Here is a 19760-nt window from a genome sequence, read left to right as displayed (position 1 = left end):
TCCATGTAGCTGCAAATGACATTATTTCTTTTTTTATGGCTGAGTAGTATTCCATTGTATATATACACCACATCTTCTTTATCCATTCATCTGCTGACAGACATTTAGGTTGTTTCCATGTCTTGGCTATTGTAAATAGTGCTGCTATGAACATAGGGGTGGTGCATGTATTCTTCTGAATTATAGTTTAATGACCTTGTGTTTTTAATTTCAAATTTCAATTGTTTATTGCTGATATATAAGGAAGTGGCTTTTAAAAAAATAAATTTATTTTTGGCAGCACTGGGTCTTCGTTGCTGCGTGCCGGCTTTCTCTAGAAAGAGCAGGGGCTCTCTAGTTGCGGTGAGCAGGGGCTACCCTTCGTTGTGCATGGGCTTCTCATTGCATGGCTTCTCTTGTTGCAGAGCACAGCATCTAGGTGCACAGGCTTCAGTAGTTATGGCTCGCAGGCTCTAGAGCGCAGGCTCAGTAGTTGTGGCACTCGGGTTTATTTGCTCCGTGGCATGTGGGATCTTCCTGGACCAGGGATCAAACCCGTGTCTCCTGCATTGGCAGGCGGTTTCTTAACCACTGCGCCACCAAAGAAGTCCCTAGAAAGTGGCTTTTTTAATATTAACCTTATATTCCACAACCTTGCTATAATCACTTATTAGTTCCAGATTTTTTCTTGATTCTTTGGGATTTTCTACATAGACAATCACATCACCCCCAGTATGTATACTTTTAATTTCCTTTACTTGTCCTATTGCATTAGCCAAGACTTTCAGTATAATGTTGAAAAGTAATGATGAGAGGGGACATCTTTGCCATGTTCTTGATCTTAGTGGGAAATCTCACCACTAAATATTATGTTAACTGTAGGTTTTTTTCATAGATGTTCTTTATCAAATTGAGGATATTCTCCCCTACTCCTAGTTCGCTGAGAATTTTTGTCAAAAATGGGTATTGGAGTTTGTGAAATGCTTTTTCTGCATCTATTGACAGGGTCATGTGGTTTTTTTTTCTTTAGCCTGTTGATACGATAGATTACATTAACTGATTTTCAAATGTTAAACCAGCCTTGCATACCTGGAATAAATCCCACTTGGATGTGTTGCATAATTATTTCCATCCATTACTGTATTTGACTTGCTAATATTTTGTTGAGGATTTTACATCTATGTTCATGAGAGGTACTAGTCTGTAGATTTTCTTTCTTGTAATGTCTTTGTTTAGTTTTGGTATTAGATTAATGCTCGCCACATAGAACAAATTAGGAAGTATTCCCTCTACTTTTATCTGCAGAAAGAGGATATAGAAAATAGGTATAATTTCTTCCATATATGTTTGGTAGGTTCACCAGTGAAACCATCTGGCCTGGTGTTTTGGAAGGTTAGAATTGTTTCAGTGTTTTTAATAGACACAGGCCTATTCAGATCACCTATTTCTTCTTGGGTAAGTTTTGGCCGATCGTGTCTTTCAAGGAATGGGTCATTTTCATCTAGGTTTTCAAATCTGTAGGCACAGAGTTGTTTGTAATACTCCCTTATTATCCTTTTATTATCTATGGGATAAATAGTGATGGTCACTTTTTCATTTCTGATACTAGTAATTTGTGTGTTCTCTATTTTTTTCTTAAACTGGCTAGAAGATTATCAATTTTATTGATCTTTGCAAAGAACCAGATTTAGGCTTGATTTTTTCTATTGATTTCTCATTTTCAATTTCATTATTTCTCCTTTTATTTATTTCCTTCTTCTTTGGATTAACTTTGCTCCTTTTCTTAGTTTCCTAAGGTTGAAGCTTAGATTACTGTTTTTAGATCCTTCTTTTCTACTATACACATTCAAGGCTATACATATGCCTCTAAGCACTGCTTTTGCTACATTCCACAAATTGTGATCCCTGTATTTTCATTTTTTCAGTTCAAAATATTTTTTAAATTTTGCTTAGATTTCTTCTTTGACCCATGTGTTTTTTAGAAGTGTGCTATTTAATCTCCAAGTATGTGCGGGTTTTCCAGCTACTTTTCTGTTACTGATTTCTAGTTTAATTCCACTGTGGTCTGAGAGCATACTTTGTTTGATTCCTACTGCTTTCACTGTTACAAGGTGTTTTATGGCCCCGAATGTGTTCTATCTTGGTGTATTTAGCTTGAGAGTGTGTATTCTGCTGTTGTTGGATGCAGTAATCTATAACTGTCAGTTAAATACAGTTGACTGATGTCCTTGCTGGATTTGTCAATTACTGACAGAGATGTTAAAGTCTCCCACTGTAACAGTGGATTTGTGCATTTATTCTTGCTGTTTTACTGGCTCTTGTCCCACGTGTTTCGATGTTTTGTTGTTGGGCAGGACATGTACACATTAAGGGTTGTTGTATCTTCTTAAAGAACTGACCCCTTTTTCATTACATAATGTTTCTCTTTATCTCTGATAACTTTCCTTGTTCTGAAGTTGGCACCACATGAAATTAATATAGCTACTCATGGTTTCAGATTAGTGTTAGTACTGTGTATCTGTCTCCATCCATGTCTTTATATTTAAAGGGGGTTTCCTGTAGACAACATATAGTGGGCTATGCTTTCGACCCACTGACAGCCTCCATCTTTTCATTGGTGCACTTAGACCACTTACATTCAAAGTGATTACTGATATATTTGGATAACTATTTACCCATGTTTGTTACTGTTTTCTGTTTGTTGCATTTGTTCTTTGTTTCTTTGTCTTCCACTCTTTTTCTGTCTTTTCTAGTTTTAATTGAACATTTTATACAATCCCATTTTTTCTTCTCTCTTGGCATATCAATTATACTTGATTTTTAAACTGTTCTTAGTGGTTGTCCTTAAGTTCACAATATACATTCACAATTAATCCAAGTCCACTTCCAAATAACACTATACCACCTCAAGGGTAGTATGAATACCGTATAACAGAGTATTCCAAATTCCTCCCTCCTGTAACACTGCTGTCATTCATTCACTAATCCACAGGCTATAAACACCCAATACATTGTTTCTATTATTACTTTGAACAAATGTTTATCTGTAAGATCAATTAAAAATACGAAAACCAAAAGATTTTATTTTATCACCTATTCCTTCTCCAACATTCTTCCTTTCTTTATGTAGATCTGAGTTTCTTACCTATCTACCTTCAGTCTATCAATCAGTTCATTCTTCATTTCAGCTACAGTGTTTTTGATTTCTAGCACTGTCTTTAGCCTTTCTCTCAGAGTTTCCATTATCCATCCCCAATTCTGGGGCAGCAGTTTGCCCAGTGACCTCAGTTCTTTCCTTTTTTTTTTTTTTTCTGGTAAGCGGGCCTCTCACTGTTGTGGCCTCTCCCGTTGCAGAGCATAGGCTCCGGACGTGCAGGATCAGTGGCCATGGCTCACGGGCCCAGCTGCTCCGCGGCATGTGGGATCCTCCTGGACCGGGGCACGAACCCATGTCCCTTGCATCAGCAGGCGGACTCTCAACCACTGCACCACCAGGGAAGCCCGACCTCAGTTCTTTGATGGTTCAAAGAAGGGTTGCTGATTTTCCATTTGTAAAGCTTTTTCTGGTGAGGATGTGTATGATGACTTCTGTGCTTCTACTACAGGCCAGGGTGGAAACCAAGTCTATATCCTCTATTCCACTTTATTCTCTTCATTGTTTTCTCATTTCTTCTTTTTGGGAACTCATTCAATTTTCCTTTTCTAACTTCTAAAGTTAAATCCTATTTCTTCAATTTCTAGGATCTCTTCTTACCTAATGTAAGCAGTTTTAATTTTGTAATTATTCTATCAATTTCTTTCTAAGTACTATTTTGGTACATCCCACAAATTGATTCACATTTTTTACCTGAAATACAACATCCTCTTAACATGTCCCTCTTCAACCAGGAACCCATCCCAACCCAACTAACTATACATTCCTGCTACACTGATATTTCTAAAATGCAAATCTGACTGTGTCATTTTCTGTTTAAATTACTAGGCACAGCTATCAAGTTTGATTAGTTTTGGACAAACAGGCCTTTAAGAACTGTCTTCAGCTGCTATACTACAAAGCTACAGTAATCAAGACAGTATGGTACTGGCACAAAAACAGAAATATAGATCAATGCAACAGGATAGAAAGCCCAGAGATAAAACCATGCACCTATGGTCACCTTATCTTTGGTAAAGGAGGCAAGAATATACAATGGAGAAAAGACAGCCTCTTCAATAAGTGGTGCTGGGAAAACTGGACAGCTACATGTAAAAGAATGAAATTAGAACATTCCCTAACACCATACACAAAAATAAACTCAAAATGGATTAAAGACCTAAATGTAAGGCCAGACACTATAAAACTCTTAGAGGAAAACATAGGCAGAACAAACACTCTCTGACATATATCACAACAAGATCCTTTTTGACCCACCTCCTAGAGAAATGGAAATAAAAACAAAAATAAACAAATTTTAAGTTTAATGAAACTTAAAACCTTTGGCACAGCAAAGGAAACCATAAACCAGACAAAAAGACAGGCTTCAGAATGGGAGAAAATATTTGCAAACGAAGCAACTGACAAAGGATTAATCTCCAAAATTTACAAGCAGCTCATGCAGCTCAATATCAAAAAACAAACAACCCAAACCAAAAATTGGCAGAAGACCTAAATAGACATTTCTCCAAAGAAGATATACAGATTGCCAACAAACACATGAAAGGATGCTGAACATCACTAATCATTAGAGAAATGCAAATCAAAACTACAATTAGGTATCACCTCATACCGGTCAAAATGGCCATCATCAAAAAATCTACAAACAACAAATGCTGGAGAGGGTGTGGAGAAAAGGGAACCCTCTGGCACTGTTGGTGGGAATGTAAATTGATACAGCCACTATGGAGAACAGTATGGAGGTTCCTTAAAAAACTAAAAATAGAACTACCATATGACCCAGCAATCCCACTACTGGGCACATACCCTGAGAAAACCAAAATTCAAAAAGAGTCATGTACCCCAATGTTCACTGCAGCTCTATTTACAACAGCCAGGACACGCAAGCAACCTAAGTGTCCATCGACAGATGAATGGATAAAGAAGGTGTGGCACATATATACAATGGAATATTACTCAGCCATAAAAAGAAATGAAATTGAGTTAGTTGTAGTGAGGGGGATGGACCTAGAGTCTGTCATACAGAGTGAAGTCAGACAGAAAGAGAAAAACAAATACCGTACGCTAACACATATATATGGAATCTAAAAAAAAATTAAAATGGTTCTGAAGAACCTAGGGGCAGGACAGGAATAAAGACACAGATGTAGAGAATGGACTTGAGGACACGGGGCAGGGGGGAAGGGTAAGCTGGGACGAAGCGAGAGAGTGGCATGGACATATATACACAACCAAATGTAAAACAGATAGCTAGTGGGAAGCAGCCGCATAGCACAGGGAGATCAGCTCAGTGCTTTGTGACCACCTAGAGGGGTGGGATAGGGAGGGTGGGAGGGAGACACAGGAGGGAGGAGATATGGGGATATATGTATATGATAGCTAATTCACTTTGTTATAAAGCAGAAACCAACACACCATTGTAAAGCAATTATTTTCCAATAAAGATGTTAAAAAAAAAAAGAACAAAAAAAAGAACTCTCTTCCGCTGCATCTTCTGCCTTCTCCATTCTTACACAACCTTGGGCCTAGTACAGCATTACGAAAGAGAACCTTCTGCTGTGGTGATGATTTTCCATATCTGCACTGCGCAGTATAGTAGCCACATGCCTTAAAATGTGGCTGGTAAAGCACAAAAACAGAATTTTAAATTTTATTTAATTTTATTAATTTAAATTTAAAAGGTCCCTTGTGGATACTGACCACCATGCTGGGTGGTATAGCTCTGCACAGATGGAGCCTGTCCTTCACTGGGAATATTTAGTTTAGTATGCAGTCTGATTTAAGTCTTCTCTTTTACTCTAAGTAAGAAAATGTTATTTCCTGATCTTTACTAAAATAAATTAACTAATGAAACATTTAGTTGTTCAGAGAGAACACAGGTCATCACAGAACTAGGAACCACATTAAAATGAGTAAATCTTGTCAAGTTTACTAGAGAAAGAGAAAACTTCTCAATCTAGAAAATTAAACTTCAGCGTCAAGGAAGAACTCACTATAGGGTAAATAAACTCTGGAAGCAAACATGTTTTCTGTATTTTTGCCTCACGTGTAGTCCAGAGCGGAATGCTCAGTACACAAACCTATTTGCATGTTTGTGAATGAATGAATACTAGGATAAAGTCCTTAGTCCCGGAAACTGATCATTGCTATGAATCAGACTTCATCATCAGCACAAAATCAGTCTCAAGGATGGGTTCAGAAGTAGAAGTTTCTAGTTCACACTATCTCTCAATTTTCTATTAAAAAAATTCCATTTTTATAAGTCTCATAGCAATGGTTCTCAAACTCTTTGACCCAAAGAACACTTTAAACTCAAAAACTGCTGAAAACCTTTAAAAGTTTTATTTATGGGATTAATACTTTGATATGTACTGTATTAGAAAGGAAACGGAAAAACTTTTTAAAACACAAGACTTCACAATCACAGATTCCACTGGCGGTCAGAATGATGATATCACCACATGTCAGGCAGCCTCTGGAAAAACCCATTGTACATTCATGAAAAAAGTGAGAATGAAAAAGGCAAGTAATGTGTTAGTGTTATTCTGAAAAGGGTTTGACCTCACAGACATCCCTGAAAGGGTCTTGAATCCCCCACGGGTCCCTGGATTCTGTTTTAGCTCCTCGTCCTAGAGGAAGACAGGGCTCCGTGACATTCTACCAGGAATGAGCACAGGGTGGATCAGGACACCTCAGCACTGAGAAGGCAGCTGCTCTTGTCCATGTCTGCACACAAATTATGAGATGTAGTTTTTTTCAAACTGTTCCTAAGCCCATAAATAGACAAAACAATCATTTAAAACATATTAGGAAATCATATGTTATATTTTAGTTTTAATATATTCTTCCTTGTCATAATCAGTCTTGGTTGGAATACAAACAACTCAAGTCTCAAGGTTTTCTTTTCCACGGTTTTTGGTTGAGGGAAAAAGGTGTTTAAAAAAACAGCTAGAATCTTTTAAAGCTCAAGTTAGACTTTATCAAGTGAAAGTAATAAAGTGCCCAATATAGAGTTTGACATTTTCTAGGTATTCAGTAAATGCCTATTCATTCACTTTCCAAATCAAATTTTAGTTCCCAAAGAAAATTATTTAAAAAGAAGAGAGGTGCACACTATTCTAAAGAATTCTAGTAGGAGTTCATTACCATGTAAGGCCATGGGTTTAGAAATGAAATGAAAAGGTATAGCCAAGAGAGATTAAATCTGTGACTATATGGTTGACTAGATCGACTGTTAATTAGGTCAATTGTCTAAAAGATAATAGAATTACTTCTTGGCTGATATATTTGGTCACTGAAGCAACCAAAGTAACTCCACTGCAAATTAAGTGGTCAAAGAATTTTAGAAAGCAAAATCTCCTTAAAGTCACAAAACTTTTTCTCTTAAATGTCTTAAATCTTCTGTGCTGGCTCAGGAGAAAATAAACCAGAAAATCCTGAAACATGGACACTGGTAACAGACCAAAACAAGCTTTTAAGATTTCATAACCACAGTTTAAAAAATATATGAGCATAAACTCCAAGAAGTACATCAGTGAAATGTCTAAATTAAGAAAACTGACTAGAGTATTTAAAAACAGGAAATAGCAGATAACAACGTAGTGAATGAGACTACCAAATGAGCCCTGGGAATGACCCAAAGGCCCTCCTTAGCTTTCCTCTAGGGCGGATGACATCCTATACAAGGGGTGGTGCTCCATGTCAGTTATAGAAAACGAGAACCCAACTGAGCTTTCAAAAGCATATGGAAAGATCCTCTGGGTATGTTTGCTCCTTATGTAAATTAAGCAGTCATTATTTATTCAAAATTGAAAGGAGTGTAAACTAAAAAAAAATAAAACTGTATATACGGCCTATTTTTCACATCTTACATGACACTTCAAGGAATGTCTACACAATTTTTCATGTATTCTCTACTTAGTAAGTGAATAGCTGAGGCGAATTCCACCATCTTTAACCTACGAATGAAAAACTTAATTCTCTAAAGGCAGACCCAGAGACCATCATCTATACAACTGTACAACCCAGACATCTTGGGGTCACCCCCAATCCCCTCTCTCACACACTCCTGCCTTAACTCAGCCTTCACGTCCTCAAGCTACTATCTTCTAAAGACATCTCAAGTCTCACTGGCACTGACTGATCTAAACAAATACCTCAGGTATTCAGGGTCTTTCCAAATACTCCACTTCTAATCCATATCTCCACAATGCCACCAAAGTACTCTTCAAACCCCACAACTACTCCAAACGTGACTTTGCCTAAAATCTTCAAATGGTACCCTAGCACCTTCAGGATAAAGTCCAAATGCTTGAGCACATATACAAAATACCTTAAAATCTGGCCCCTCCTACCTAATTTCTTGCTTTTCCCAAATGTGCTCTGCTCCCTTCATCACCTTTTCTTCAAAAACCATTAACTAGGCACTATTTTAGGTGCCTGGCATACACAAATGAACAAAGCAAAGATCCTTGCCCTGGTGGACCTTACATTCTTATGGTAGGTAGAGAGCTGACTGACAGATGGAGAGAGATGTGGGTAGACGGATGACAGATTGTAGGTAGATAAATAGATGGTGTATATAGATAGATTATTGGTAGATGATAGATAGCTAATAGATGGTTGACTGATAGACAACTTGGTAGACAGATGATCAACAGACAGCTAACTAGATAGACAGATGATTGATATTGGCAGGTAGGTAGGCAGATGATAGATTACTGATACAGATAGATAGTGAGATGATTGACAGATGGGTAGATGGACAGACAGATGACTGAGAGCATGCCAGGGGTAACAGATGCAGTGGATGCAAACAAATCAGGCTGGAAAGGGAAGGGACTGTGTATGAGATGGCATGGTGCTTTACCATTTTAATTGGGTGGTCAGAGAATGCCTCACAAAAACAGGGAACACTCAGGGAACCAGTGTGGCTGCAGAGGCGGGCGACGTGCAAGACGAGAGTGTGGAGTGCACATGGTGGGTCACTGTTGCCACACGACTCTTACTCTGAGAGCAACAGGAGCTGCTGGAATTCTTGAGCAGAGGAGTGTCGCCAGCTAACGTGCGTTTAGAATTCAGGGCGCCGTTATGTTGAGGACAGCCTCTGAGGGCAACCGAGTGAAGGGAACCAGAAAGAAGCAGACGAAGTGGGACGAGGGTGCCTGGAGAGACGCCCACAGGAAATGAAGTTGCAGGAACAGGAGCTGCTGGAATTCTCTGCAGCTTCCTCCAAAGTGGGGAGAGTTCCGAGTCTGGAGTTCTAATTGGGAAGGACTAACGCAAACCGGAGCTTCCCCTGCCTCACGATGCTGCTCACGAGAACTAAGTGATTTAAAGTAGGGCCTGAGGTAGGGGCTGGACAGGATGGGGTCTGGTTTCCTCTGCAGAGGGCTGTGCTGGCCATGTCCCTATGGACTGGTGACAATCAATCCCCTGACGTCGCCCTCCGTTCTTCTCCTCAGCACCACCCCTCCATCGAGTCTTCCCCTCCGCCCACAAAGAGGGGTGGTAGTGTGCACAGGTGAGCGGAGACGCACCTGAGGCCCAGAGATCACCACCTCCTATTGTACTGTGTTCACCTCTCTCAGACTTTTACTTGAAAAGAAAAACAGTGACACCACCGCCACCTGTCCTACTGATTTCCCAAAATAACTAGGAGGATTTGAACAAGACAATATACCTTATCAAAGGCCATATAAAGTTTTTACGGTATATCATCCTCCACCCTCATCGTTAGGAAAGACATATAATGTAGGACATAGATCGTACTATGATTTAATTTCCATCTAAACTTAAAAAATTAACACAAAAAATACAGGTTAGAAATGGACAGGAGATATAATCTATCTGGTAAGAAGTCAGATTACAGGGTCAGACAAAGCTAGATTTGCATCCTAATTTGGTGAGTTAGTTATCATTAACAATCACTGAACTTCAATTTTCTCATCTATAAAATGGAAATAAGAACTTGACCAGTTTCTCTGAGAACTAAAGATATGGATGATAGTAAACATGTGTCTACCTGTGTGTCTAAGTGCATGTCTACCTATATATCTATGTGTATGTCTACATGTGGCTATCTACCTGTATGTCTCCTGTATGTGTTACTATGTATGTGTATCTACCTGTGTGTGTCTATGTGTGATATATAAAATGAACAACACACTCAAGACAAAGGAAAAAATGGAAACATTCCACAGCAAGTCGACAGCACATATGTGTGTGCTACCCTCCTAATTATTTGAAAGGGGCCTTTGAGATGCCCGAATGAGTACAGTGTGCTCTTGGTATGTGCTAGGAGTTAAAATACCTGTGAAAAAAAAGAAGGTGTATTTGGGAACAAACTCCTGCCCTCACTCCACCCCCACATACTGTCCCAGGCACCAGGCCTGAGGGGGCCAAGAAGGCAGGAGCAGCAGTGAAGCTGCACTGGGCTTCTTCCTAGTTTCTCAAGACCATTCTTCTTGCTTCCGCAGATGAAGATTTCTGATGCCATAAAATCTGTCTTACCCCTTCTTCCCTTCCAGAAAGGAGAGCAGGGCCAGGCAGGCAGGCACACAGCTCCTTAGCGGGAAGGGTGGTGGTTTATCTTGCAAGCCCCCATTAATGGAAAAATTCACAGCGCTGAGAGGCTCACAGGGTTGACCCACCCACCTTGGTATGAACTGGCTGAGCTACTTCTCCTCTTGCAGTCTCAGCTTCCTCTTCTGCAACATGAAACAGTCATAAGTACTTCACCTTTCTGTTATAAAAACCAAGTGAGATAATGCCTTTGCAAGTACTTTGCAAAATATAAAGTGATATATAAATGTTATAATTTGGGTTGTCATCATGAGCAATCCACATGTACCCTGAACTGGTGTCCCAGCAACAACCCTTACTGATAATTTTCTTTTAAAAAATTAGGGAAGCAGGTAAAAGCAACTTTAATCCAGATGTTGGGGGGAAAAAACTTTTTTCAAAAAGTAAAACATTAATCACAATACAAGTTTCCTGATGCTCAATTAATGAAAGAAATTTAAGCCAGTCAAGCCCAGGTGATGACTGCAATAAAACGGAACTATGAAGATAGCATTCTTATACACAACATCATAAAACACAAAGGAAATAATAAACGGAGAACATATAACTTATTAAGAATCTTATTACTTTTTTGAAAATTGTACTTGAAAACAGAAATCACTGAGGTTAAAAGAGAAGGAAAAAATACTAGCAACCAAGATTATGAAAAGTAAAACCAAACTTTTCAACAGTAACACCTAAAAGAAATAAGCAAAATTTGGCTTATGAGAGGTTACTTTTTAAGTTCTTGTGAAATTCTAAATAATGGAAACTATCTTAAAAATATAAAAAGAGTTATTATTTACTGAATTTTAATGTGTACCCTAGAGGGTATATTTGTGTCTGAGATAAGATGGCATCTGTGGGCCACATGACCAACCACAGGGACATCCAAACTCACTGCCTCATACTCACACAGCTTCTGCAGACATGTGCCCACTCGTTCATTTCACCATCACCCACATTACAGACCCCACACCTGGTGCCTTACCCGACCGATAGCGCTCATCTCGTGACCCTGAGGACCTTCGGCGGTGATAGCGAGAGGCGGAGGAAGGAGTAACTGGAGCCCGGCGCTCTGGAGGCAACGCTTGATCCACTCCTGGGTTAATGAGGAAAACAGCAAAGTAAGGAGAGGTTTACTGGCAGCTGGAGTTAACTTATTTTGCAAAACAAATCATTTGGTAGAATAAATCTCTGACTCTCTGCTTTCCCACAGCCAAGCTGAAGCACACAGGGGAGTGGGCATGGAGGGCTGGGACATCCTGGACAATGAACAGGAAAGGAAGAAGTATCCGGGGTAGGGCACGACTCAGGGCCCCGACACTACAGCCTTCAGAAACACCGGTCCAGGCTCCTTCACGTCACAAATGCCTGTTATGTCATGTGCCGTGATGCAGAGTAAGCTACAAGCAATAATTCTTTAAATTACATTTATCATTAAATTAAAAGCAACTGCAAATAAGTCTTAAAGGATATTTTAATAATATAATCCAGGTAACCAGGATGGAGCATAAACTTTCATCTTTGTTCATTCAAAATTTCAAACTCTCTGCAATCTGACTCCATTTGATGCTAAACAACTGAACAAGTTGTATTTCAATATGGCTTTGAAGAATTACCAAAACTGTTTACATGGTCAGATAAAAATGATTCAATGATACTGGCCAAAAGCTGACCTAACTCTAACAATCTTGATACCTATTCAGAACTAGAGTAGTCAGAGGCACAATTTAGATAAAACTAGGTACTACGGGAAAGATGTAATCACTACAGTTCAGAAATAAAGTAATTCTGAGCCCTGAGTATTAAAGATTAATGGTTGCTTCTTCAGAAAAGGGTTAGTAATGCTCAGGAGAAAGTAAACCAGAAAGAGCAATTTTAGCAAAAAACTGTCTGGTCCCTGGTTTTCTGTGATGGCTCCATGAGAGTTAGCTATTCGTCCCTGAGATTTAATATCCCTCCTATGCTGGTGATTTCTGAACCTCACTTTTTAATGGAATGTTTGTGGGCCCTACATATTACGTTTGCTATGTTAGAACTGCACAAAAGACACCTGCACTGCAGGCCTGGGTTAGGTTCCATGGTTTTTCATCTAGCAAGCGTATTAACACTGCTAATTAACAGTCCTTGTTACTGAACTGTTCACAGCTCCAAGTCTCCTCCAGCTATTGTCTCAAATCTTTTAAAAAATTACTTTGTATTTTTGTCAAACAGATGCACAGAATTTATGAAATCAAAGACTACTATTAAGTCTCATAATGAAAACAGTAGTTACCTGGTATTTACGTTCATATTGAACCTTAGAATTCTAAACAAAATTATTTGTAAATTTAAAAATTTTAAATTTATTTGTATAAATATATTTATTTGAAAATTATATTCATTGCCTTTCCTGTCAATTATTGTCAAGAAGTTAAATTATTAAATGTCATTCTGATACTATAATCTTTATGTAAAATCTGTTTATTTTTTTCTTTTCTCCTGTGTCAACTTTTATAACTTTTCCTTTAATCCCACTGAAGGAGATGCAAGCAAGCGTTTCTTCCTATGGCAGGGGCGTCACCAGATCTACTTCCAGTAGGTCTTTTACCTGGGCTGTTCCGTTTACCCAAAGAAGAGACGTCCAGTCTCCTGTACTGTGACTAAACACAGTGTTCACAGTGTTTAGCTGGAGCTATTCTCACTCTCCAGCACATGCGCTCTGATTCAGGCCCTCTGGGTGCAGTACTGCCAGGTGTCCCCAACTCCAGAGGCTCTTAGTTCCCTTTCTCCAGAGAGCAAACATCTCTGGGGGAATGGGGAGGATGTGGATCGCCTGTTCCCTAGATGCCATGCCTACCCCCACCCCCCGCCGTAGTTTCATCAGCACCTTCATCTGCTGCCTTCCTCCCCTTGGCTAAATAAGGAGCCTCTAATTATCTACCTTATATAGCTTAAAAACACATCACTATTTCTCCCATTCTCTTGTCCTGGGGATTTATACTTTATCCATTTACTGACATCGTAGTGCAGCTCTGGGAAGAAGCAGAGCTAAATGTACACCTTTGAGCTGCTGAGGTTAAACAGTGCCTGATACACACACACACACACATCTAGCTTTCAATCTCAGTAGTTACCCATCTAGTTCTTTCAAATACGCTTTTTGGAATTAATTTCAACCTTGACCCCTTCCAGGTCCCTAGGTTGTCATATACTTCCTCTGGGAAGTGTAGTCATAGCACTTACAGACCAGCTATACAGAGTTGTAGGTTAGTTCTCACCTGTTGCAGTCCCTACACATCTGTCTTCAGAAAGCTAAGTCTGCATACAAGCACTGTGAACATTTACTCTCATAGGCTGAAAAATAGAGCTTACAACCCAAGTTTTAAAAAGAAATGAATAAATTAGACAAAAGGAGAATAGCTTCAACAGGTCACCAGCAACAGGACATTAAAAGAGACTAAAATATAAGTGTGCATATTTCAATCATTAGTTTTTATCTGACCTCACTGTAAATGAAATTTGAGGTAGCTTAAAGGTACCTCAGTCACATATGCAACTCCAAATTAGAATGACCTGGTACCACAAGAGAAGCCGGGGTAGTATAACCCATGGCCCATGACCCACAGTAAGAGGAGCTGACCACATGCTGCTGCTGGGATGGGCTCCCTCCTGGTAAGGCTAATCACGAATAATTAGTAAAACACATAATTACAACACAGTACTCAGCACTGCTGAGGTCTCACATTCAGGCACGATTGAAAACTAGCTCAAAGGAAAGCCACAAGATGACCAGTGTGTCTACGACACAAGGTGAGGCATCCCAAGGAAGGTGGGTGGGGTAACACGCAACGCAAGGGGGATAAAAAATTCTCCTCAGGCAAAAATGAGACAGAGATCAAGACTGGATCTCTTCTCCGACAAACATCTATTAAGCACCACTAGCTTCAGATCCCACACAAATTGAGAGGAAATGCACTGGGGACACCGCCATGCTCTGGAGCTGGAGCCCCATCTGCTGCAATCACGATCTGACCCTGAGCCTCAGTTTCCCATCTTTAGGCAGGACTGATAGGAACAGCCAACGCTTTACAGCAGTGCAAGCACTTTATATTTACTAATTTATTAACATAGGCATATGACATAAGTTTCTGCCATTTCACTGAGAGAAAATGCAGGCCCAGAACTGGGTCTTGAACTCAAGCAGTCTGTGCCACTCTCACTACTGCCCTTCCATTTGTGATGGGCATCCTTTCCTGGTGCTCCTGGGCACCTGCTGTCACTCAGAGCCCAAGCAGAGGCCAGGCCCTTGAAGCGGAGGCTACGTGCTGTTCAGTGCTGCACTCCAGGTGCAATGATCACTGGTTACATGGACCAAGTCCAGCTGGTACTTTGAATCCACGGAGAGGTATTTTTGTGATCTCACCACAAAACTACTGTTCAAGAGCATTCTTATAAAGAGAGATGGAAACTGCTACAATTCCAGACTGCTGCCCAGGAACAAACTCAGAGCAGGTGAAAACTGCTGAGGTTGTGTGACATGAAGGTGTGCACACATCGATCCTTGCTTGGGACAGGGGCAGGTTAAGAGCCCAGAGAAGGCAATGACTGACTCGCTGTCTGCCTCTGGCCAAGTGCTGCCCCTGGCTCACAGGAGGGTCTCAGGAAGCACTGCTGAACCAGTAAGTGAAATTTTCAAGGCTCGTGCAGAGTGCTGCAACTCATCAATTCATATACTACAATCTCAGAGAGCTTTTGTTTCCTCTAGAATTGCCACGGGACTGTAAATAAAACTCCTCATCAGAGGAAGAAGACCAGAGGTGCATAAGAGGAAAAGAGGAAACAAAAGGACAGCACAGGAGAGAGCAAAACACACCTCGTCCCGCTGCTGAGCGTGCGCCTTCCTGGGCCCTCACACTTCTGCACATGGCACCCCACCTCTCCACTCCCTCAAACACCTCCATCCCCTGGGACTCCTCTCTTCCCCACCCTACACTTTATCCTCAAGGTTAGAAAGGTCACCAGGCTTAGCGCCCAGCCCTGCCCGGGCGCCTTCACAGTCACACGCCACCTGCAGCTCCCAGCACCCTCTCTGCCACCAGGGCCACTAGAGCCCGGAATGTCAGTCTCTCTCTTCAATCCAAGCAGGGCTCTGACTGGTTCATGTCTCTACACCCTGTGGACCACAGAACCGAGCCCTAAGCTCCTTCCCTGACTGCCAACCTCCCTCCACCACACCCTCCTCGCCAGCCACCTCCCACTCGTGCCTCCAGGTTCCTGTCACACAGAAACACTCTTCCCAAGTTTTTGCCCTGTCCTATCGCTATTCACTCCTCCAAATGCTTTTTTTCCCATCCATATGTAAAAACTTTGTTTAAGCCCAAGGGAGAGAAAGCAGAGAAATAAGCCATTTTTATTAGAACTTCAATTACTTCTAACACATGTTTAAGAAAGGTTCCCCCAAACTAACATAATATTGTAAATCAACTTTACTTCAATAAAAAAAGAAAGGTTCCCCAAAGAAAATCCTAACAATATAGTTCTGGCACCTAAACAACCCACCAATTTCAGATTATTAAATAAATGCAGATATTTCATTAACGCTATGGTAAACTAGATAATAGAAATCACAATAATCCTCCTATTAACCTAAGAATAAGGCCCACAGGGGCTGGTCCATTCACCCAGACACAATGGTGCACTACAGGCCAGAAGACCTGCAGTATAGACACCTGCCAGAAAAAGTATTTCTAAATTCAGACAGTAAGGGAAGTACACTGAAAAACCTTGGTTTTCAACATATTTTTAAAAGAAATCATGAAGGATGTGTACGAGATAACCTGCATAAAAAAGTATATAAGATTTAAAACAAACATCTTGATTCAAATTCTGGTCTTATTTTTACTAATTGCGTAATGGGACAAATCGCGCAGCCTCTGAACCTCGGTTCCCACATGTGTTGGGGTGCAGCCATGGACACATTAATACAGGAGTGACTGCTACTCCCAGGACCCTCACCGTGACCCAAGGCTCTCTGCTCCCTGCACACAGCATTCGTGGATCTCAGGGTCCCTCGACCTCACCGGGCACCCAAAGGGCTCTCACTTAAGTGAAAACATGCTTTAGGCAGTTGGTAAAACTGACAAGGATTTTTCCATATTTCAAGTTTGTACAAAAACAATTTTTGAATTGTCCCATTCTCTTCTAGCACCTAATTATACTTTCCTTCACACAACAGCACTTATTTCTAACGTAAGTACCATCAAGGAGTTTGCCAGAAAATAAACAGGACAACTGTAGTACAGGTGAGAAATTTACTACATTCACTTCATACTGACGCAAATGAGAACAGCACAAAAGAGACAGAAATCTCACCATCAGCACTGTAACATCTCCCTGACCATGCTGACCATGCTGGCCTGATTCTTACATTACTGTCCCTCTTGTGTCTACCTTACCCTCCATTCGCATGAAGCCTTGCAATAAATCAGTATAAATTTGCTAACCATTTTCCTATTCATGTTTGAATTTTCGTAGGGACTCATGCCTGGAAAAGTACAGATGACCTGGAGTTCAGGGTTTCACAAGAGCCCCTACCATCATGCATCTGTGTCTCATCCCCACATCCCAGCACTTGGCTTTGCTCAGCAGGGAAGTTCGGAGGCAATGAGAGTATATGGTCAGGATCAGGGCTTCGGATTTCTGCGTTTTCCTTATAGATTGTCCACAAAAACCCATATGAGCCAGACCCAAAGTAGACACCACTCTCCCTGCTCCATGCCCAGCTCCACGCCCAGCTCCACCTTCCATAGAGTCTCAGCTGTTCCCTGTTAACTACTGGTGTCTGGGGGAGGAACCTGATTGGTTCATGCCACCAAAAAGAAGAAGAAACCCATCAATAATCACCAGCTGTGTGTGATAAAATAAGAATACTACTTAGACAACTGAGAGCAGCAAGCTGTGTATCAAATCATGACCAGGGCTTACCTAGGATACAGGTCATTTACCTTTAGGTGATGAAAGTTCATTTCCTGTAGCAACTCAGTCTGGAAAGAATTCATGCTAAGTCGCAGGCCACCCTGATTTAACTACTCATATTTCTCTTTTTCTGGCATTTAACTTTGCAGGCTACACCCCATCCATCATGAACAGATGGCATGGCCGAAGAAGTCCCCTAGGACCAGCTCTGTGTCCCTACAACCCAGGTCAGACAGGCAACACACTGCTGTGCCCAGGGAAGTGAGGGCTGCATTTTGGGAGACAAACTCTGTGGCAGGATGAAAATATAGACCAAACTGCACCTGGCACCAGAGAAGCAGAGCAGTTGTTAATGTGAAGAAGCAGAACCTATCAACCACAGCAGTGCCAGTAAGCTTCATTTTCTGGAGAATATAAAACACAACGGCCTGTCCTAACCCCAGGGATCAGGCAAGAAATCCTTGTTGAAGTGACACTGCACTGAGCTTTAAAAGATGCACAGGTACAGGCAGAGGGCACAAGCACGTACAGAATGCCTCACATGCAGTGTGACATCGGATGTAGGCTGGAGGAGGTGAAGAGAGGTCAGGCTGCTATCCGTGAAGCCCTTCTGATGCAGACGAGTCTGCACTCCGGGTGGGGCCGTCTGCCTTCTCCAAAAGAGCAAAAGTGGACAATAAACTCGCCCTAACCAAGAGAGGCTCCTCTCTGAGTAGGCTGTTCACGTGGATCCCACAGCCGATCCCCAGCGAGCAGGAAGGAAACAGACAGACTTGCCCTCTGGTCACGGTAGCCGAATTCACCAAGATTTTCACAACTACACAGTCACAGTAAGTCCTTGTAACTGAGCACAAGACGCTTGCTGTTGGAGGAGAGGCGAGATGGGCCTGGAGAAGACTGGATCTATATAAATCACTCACCACTCAGAAACATTTGATGCCAATCACGTGGAAAGTAATATTTAGCCAATACATGCATCATGAGAATAGAGGGACTATTTGGTCAAGGGAAGTTTCACTATTTATGGTAATGTTGGAATGTTACTACCTCACATCACCATGGCCTTGTCATGAAAGCAGTGAAGACTCATATAGAAGCTAACACCACGTGATTAAGATACCCCTGGAGAGAGTGGTAGAGAGTGGACTTTATCTTCTATTTTCATAAATTTTATCAGGTTCAGAGACTAATGAAAAATATATAGTTTCAAAGACTAATGAAAAACTGCAAGACAACTAGAACCAAGTAAGTTCTCCTGAATAATATTTTCTCTTTGATAATGATTTTCAATATATTCTGACCCCTTACTTCATTAAATACATAATTTTCTTTTTTCTTTCTAGCTCTGGCACACTTTCCCTCATCCAGCTTTAGGTGAGCATTCAACACTGTGCTCCCTGAAAACAGCGTATCTTTGACTGGGTTCCCCAGTCACTCACTTCTGTGCAGAGAAGAAAATCAGGAAAAAGCCTGCTTCCCCAGCACTTTGCCTCGGATGGGGTAATGCTTGGGAGCTCAGACTAGGGTGCTCAGCTGTTGCTGAAGGCTGTGGAAGCCATCCTAATTCATAATCGTGTGTCCCAAACAAATCTCCAAAGTATATTTGAAATATCTTTAGAATACTTTCTAGAGAAGTCTTTAAACAATTTTTTTTAATATATAAATTTATTTATTTATTTATGGCTGCATTGGGTCTTCGTTGCTGTGCGCAGGCTTTCTCTAGCTGTGTTGAATGGGGGTTACTCTTCGTTGCGATGCGCAGGCTTCTCATTGCCGTGGCTTCTCTTGTTGTGGAGCGTGGGCTCTAGAGCACAGGCTCAGTAGTTGTGCTGCACGGGCTTAGTTGCTCTGTGGCATGTGGGATCTTCCTGGGCCAGAGCTCGAACCCATGTCCCCTGCATTGGCAGGTGGATTCTTAACCACTGCGCCACCATGGAAGTCCCTCTAGAGAAGTCTTAACTTTTTCTCTGATAAATAAAAATAATGTTAAAAAAAAAAGAAGTAAAGTTCATCAAAACACAAACTACTTTTAGAAAAGTGTATGGCAGGATAAGGGTAACTAAAAAGGAAAACAAGATATTTCTCATAAAGATCCTACACCAGG

At 40.9% G+C, this 19760-nt stretch overlaps 1 protein-coding gene across 2 annotated transcripts in view; it reads right to left on the bottom strand.

Annotated features, from left to right (window-relative positions):
• The window catches only part of DIP2C (disco interacting protein 2 homolog C), a 358664-nt gene that overhangs the window by 160940 nt on the left and 177964 nt on the right, over positions 1 to 19760 (bottom strand). For both annotated transcript variants that reach the window (XM_030878350.2, XM_030878352.2), the window contains one exon: positions 11688 to 11798. In XM_030878350.2, the coding sequence (XP_030734210.1) occupies positions 11688 to 11798 (111 nt within the window). The remainder of the gene's footprint in view (positions 1 to 11687; positions 11799 to 19760) is intronic.

Source organism: Globicephala melas, chromosome 2 (assembly GCF_963455315.2).
Source record: "Globicephala melas chromosome 2, mGloMel1.2, whole genome shotgun sequence".
Lineage (NCBI taxonomy): Eukaryota > Metazoa > Chordata > Mammalia > Artiodactyla > Delphinidae > Globicephala > Globicephala melas.
This window is presented reverse-complemented; position numbering and strand designations above follow the sequence as displayed.